Source organism: Vigna unguiculata, chromosome 11 (assembly GCF_037176805.1).
Source record: "Vigna unguiculata cultivar grain cowpea cultivar isolate G323 ecotype 2 chromosome 11, ASM3717680v1, whole genome shotgun sequence".
NCBI classification, from domain to species: Eukaryota; Viridiplantae; Streptophyta; class Magnoliopsida; order Fabales; family Fabaceae; genus Vigna; species Vigna unguiculata.
In genome coordinates this window covers 10307230-10310563 of record NC_140802.1, presented here as the reverse complement: position 1 = coordinate 10310563, position 3334 = coordinate 10307230, and the positions used below count along the sequence as shown (strand labels likewise).

Below are 3334 nucleotides of genomic sequence, written 5' to 3'. Positions count from 1 at the left end.
TAAATCCATGAAACGATCAAATTGTTACATTTTTTTTAATTTGGGGAATTTAATCAAACCGAGAAAATGTAATTAAGCCACCAGACATTCCTTAAGCGTTTAAGATTTTTAAAATCCTACCAAATACATTTTTTTTCTGTGTTAGTTAATTCTCAATCAAGAAAAACAATATAGCAATATAAATTAGACTGTGTTAGTTAATTCTCAATCAAGAAAAACAATATAGCAATATAAATTAGATTGGTGATGATACAAACACTCATTCCCTATTCCATATTTATCCGATGCTAACAAACTTATATTTTTTAAAATTTAAAATGAATAAGTGTAACGTAACAAAAATAATAACTTTTTTATAGGTAGCAGATAGGATTAAAACAAACAGATATTTTTCATAAAAATTAGCAGGAAAAGAAGGAAATTTGTTATTCAATCCGTTTCCTATAGTTCAAACTGTGCAATCAATGAACACGTCACTAATGTCTAATTTTTACTGTGATTCCTCATAAAAAAATGTTCTAAAAAACTTTCACACACTACACTAAATCCTCCGAAAACTCCATGCTTCTTCTTCTGAAGACGACGGTGGCTGAAGATGCCACACAGAGACGACAATTTGGACAAGTGGGTTTTTCCTCTAACCAGTGTTTGATACAATCACAATGAAAAATGTGCCCACAAACTGAAAACACAACACACTCTTCTCCATTCTTTAACTCTTCCAGGCAAATCGCACATTCACTCCCTACAACAAAAACCCAAAACGCAAGAACAATTTTATACAGATATTTTGTTTTCTATAACACTATTCTTTAACAATTTATAGAATTTTGTTCACCTGAAAGCAATGTTTGGTTTCCGAAGCATACGATAGATCCGAGAAGCTTCTTTACTTGTTGCGTTTGGCCCCTTCTTTTCTCTTCAACGACCCAGAAAAGGTTATTGAAAATTTTGACGACCCTGTGGTTTTTGGGTGGGGTGTGTGCATGAAAAGAGAATGTTTGTGTGAACCTGCAAAGGAAGAGGGTGGTGATGCAAAGGAGAAGAAGAATGGCTGCAGAAACAATGGGTGAGAAAACGTAGAAGAACATGAAAATCAGTGCTGCGATGGAAAGAGCAACGATGCAGGAAAAAAAGGGAGGGGAAGGTGGTGAAGAGAATTCATGAATTCTTGGAACTCTGTTGTTCTGCTCCATCATGTGTTGTTTGAGCACAGGTTTCGATGCTGGCATGGATTTTGTTTGTATTTGGATGCAACGGGACATTGGCTTAGGAAGATTAGATACAACGTTAGGGAAATAAAAAAAAAAAAAAGACAACCAAGAATTGTGCCCACTAGTTTTGGTTTTTACGTGTAACAGGTAATATGAAATAAGAAGGGTACACAATGAGGATAATCAAGATATATCCTCGAACTAGGTTTATAGAAGTGGATGGTGATTCAAAGAACATTGGGATTTTGGTATTTCTTAAAAAATTATCATTATGATGAACAAATTATTTTTATTATGATATAAAATAAAAATTTACGCACACAAAGCTTTTATTTATTATTTTAAAAAATAAAATTTTAATTTTAATATTATTCTTGGTATTAAAAAATAATATATATATATATATATATATATATATATATATATATATATATATATATATATATATATATATATATATATATACACACACTAGTGTATACACATACACTATGGTGCCTATGTGTGTACGTATTTTTTAGATATGAATGATAGTATCTTAGTAAATAATAATAGTGTAACATTATTAAGTTAATATATAAAATAAGTTTATATTTATTAAAAATAAAGTGAAATGAATAAAAAAAAAGATAAACAGTTTTACATAAAATAGGTAAAAATAACCGTTAATTTTAAAAAATTTAATAAATAATTATATTATAAAAGGTAGAATTGGTATTATGAGATGTGAATACAAAAAAGAGAATCTTTTTATATATTGTTATATATATATATATATATATATATATATATATATATATATATATATATATATATATATATATATATATATATATGATTCTTATTTATTTTGGCATGTTGACTGGAGTTCAATTTCTGCGTGGGATTTATGGTATTATTTTTTTATGTGACTAATTACTAATTTTAATACATTTTAAAACATTAAAATCAAAATCAGTTTTTATTACTCGGCATTCAAAAATCCAAATATGGACTCAAAATATTAGGATATGTAATTAGAGAACGAAGAATGCTTATGTACTCCTAACTTTATGAGAAATGTTTTAGACATGATTTGTGAAATATATTTTTGATTCTCATTACCCTCAATTTGTCTAAAAATTTGATGTGATAAAGAGAATGAGTGAACAAACAGGTGCAAGATGAATGTAAAAATTAAAATATAAAATTTTTGATTTATAAGTAGTTTATTGTGATGTATATTTGTGTAAATGGTAAAGTGTTTTTTTTATTCTACTAATTATATATAACTATTAGAAATAATTTTAGTTATGAATTATTTTTTTCAGTTATGACTGTTAAAATAACTAGCATTAATTAAAATAATAAATTTTATCACATAAATAGTTAGTTCAATAATGTTTTTTAATTGAGAGATATTCTTAAACTGTTATTTATTTATCTATCTTTTTGTAATAATTATATCTTTTCTACTTAATCGTTATTTAATTTATATTTATTATTTATTATTTATTATGACGTACAAATGACAAAAATTAAATAAAATTGTCTATAATTATTTTATTAAAAAATATTATGTATTTTAGTTTCTATATATTATAAAATGTAACAATGTGATTATTGATCTATCTTCACGATAAAGTTTTAAACCAGTCACGAAATAGTTTATCTGATTTTAAAATAATTATTATAAAATCAACACACTTTTGTATTTAATAAATGCTTTAAGGAAATCATTATAATTGTCAGCAAAAGATAATTGTTATTAGGGATGGCAACGGGGCGGGGCGGGTACGGGTATCATGATCCCATCCCCATCCCCATAATAAAAATTCATCCCCATCCCCATCCCCAAACCCAACGGGTATACAACTTTTGACCCATCCCCATCCCCACCGGGTAACGGGTATTTTCTTATACCCATACCCATACCTATTTTTTTATTGTTCCATATATCAATTAAATATTTTTTATAAAAAAAATTTAAAAATCACACCAACGGAATCATGATACTATCAAAATATTCAATATTAAAATAACATACTCTTTTTGATTTTCATGATGTCAAATATTCAATATTAAAATAACATACTCTTTTCTTGCAATAGTTACATTTAGCTTTGTATTTTCCATCAACT

General features: G+C 26.8%; 1 protein-coding gene across 1 annotated transcript; it reads right to left on the bottom strand.

The window, feature by feature from the left end:
• Positions 1–409: 409 nt before the first annotated feature.
• LOC114168244 (putative E3 ubiquitin-protein ligase ATL44) lies at positions 410–1366 on the bottom strand. Its single transcript, XM_028052995.2, has 2 exons — positions 839–1366; positions 410–745 (listed from the first exon to the last, which is right to left on the bottom strand). Exons 1-2 carry the CDS (start codon positions 1263–1265, stop codon positions 537–539), a joined length of 636 nt encoding a protein of 211 aa, XP_027908796.2. The 5' UTR covers positions 1266–1366; the 3' UTR covers positions 410–536.
• Positions 1367–3334: the final 1968 nt, after the last annotated feature.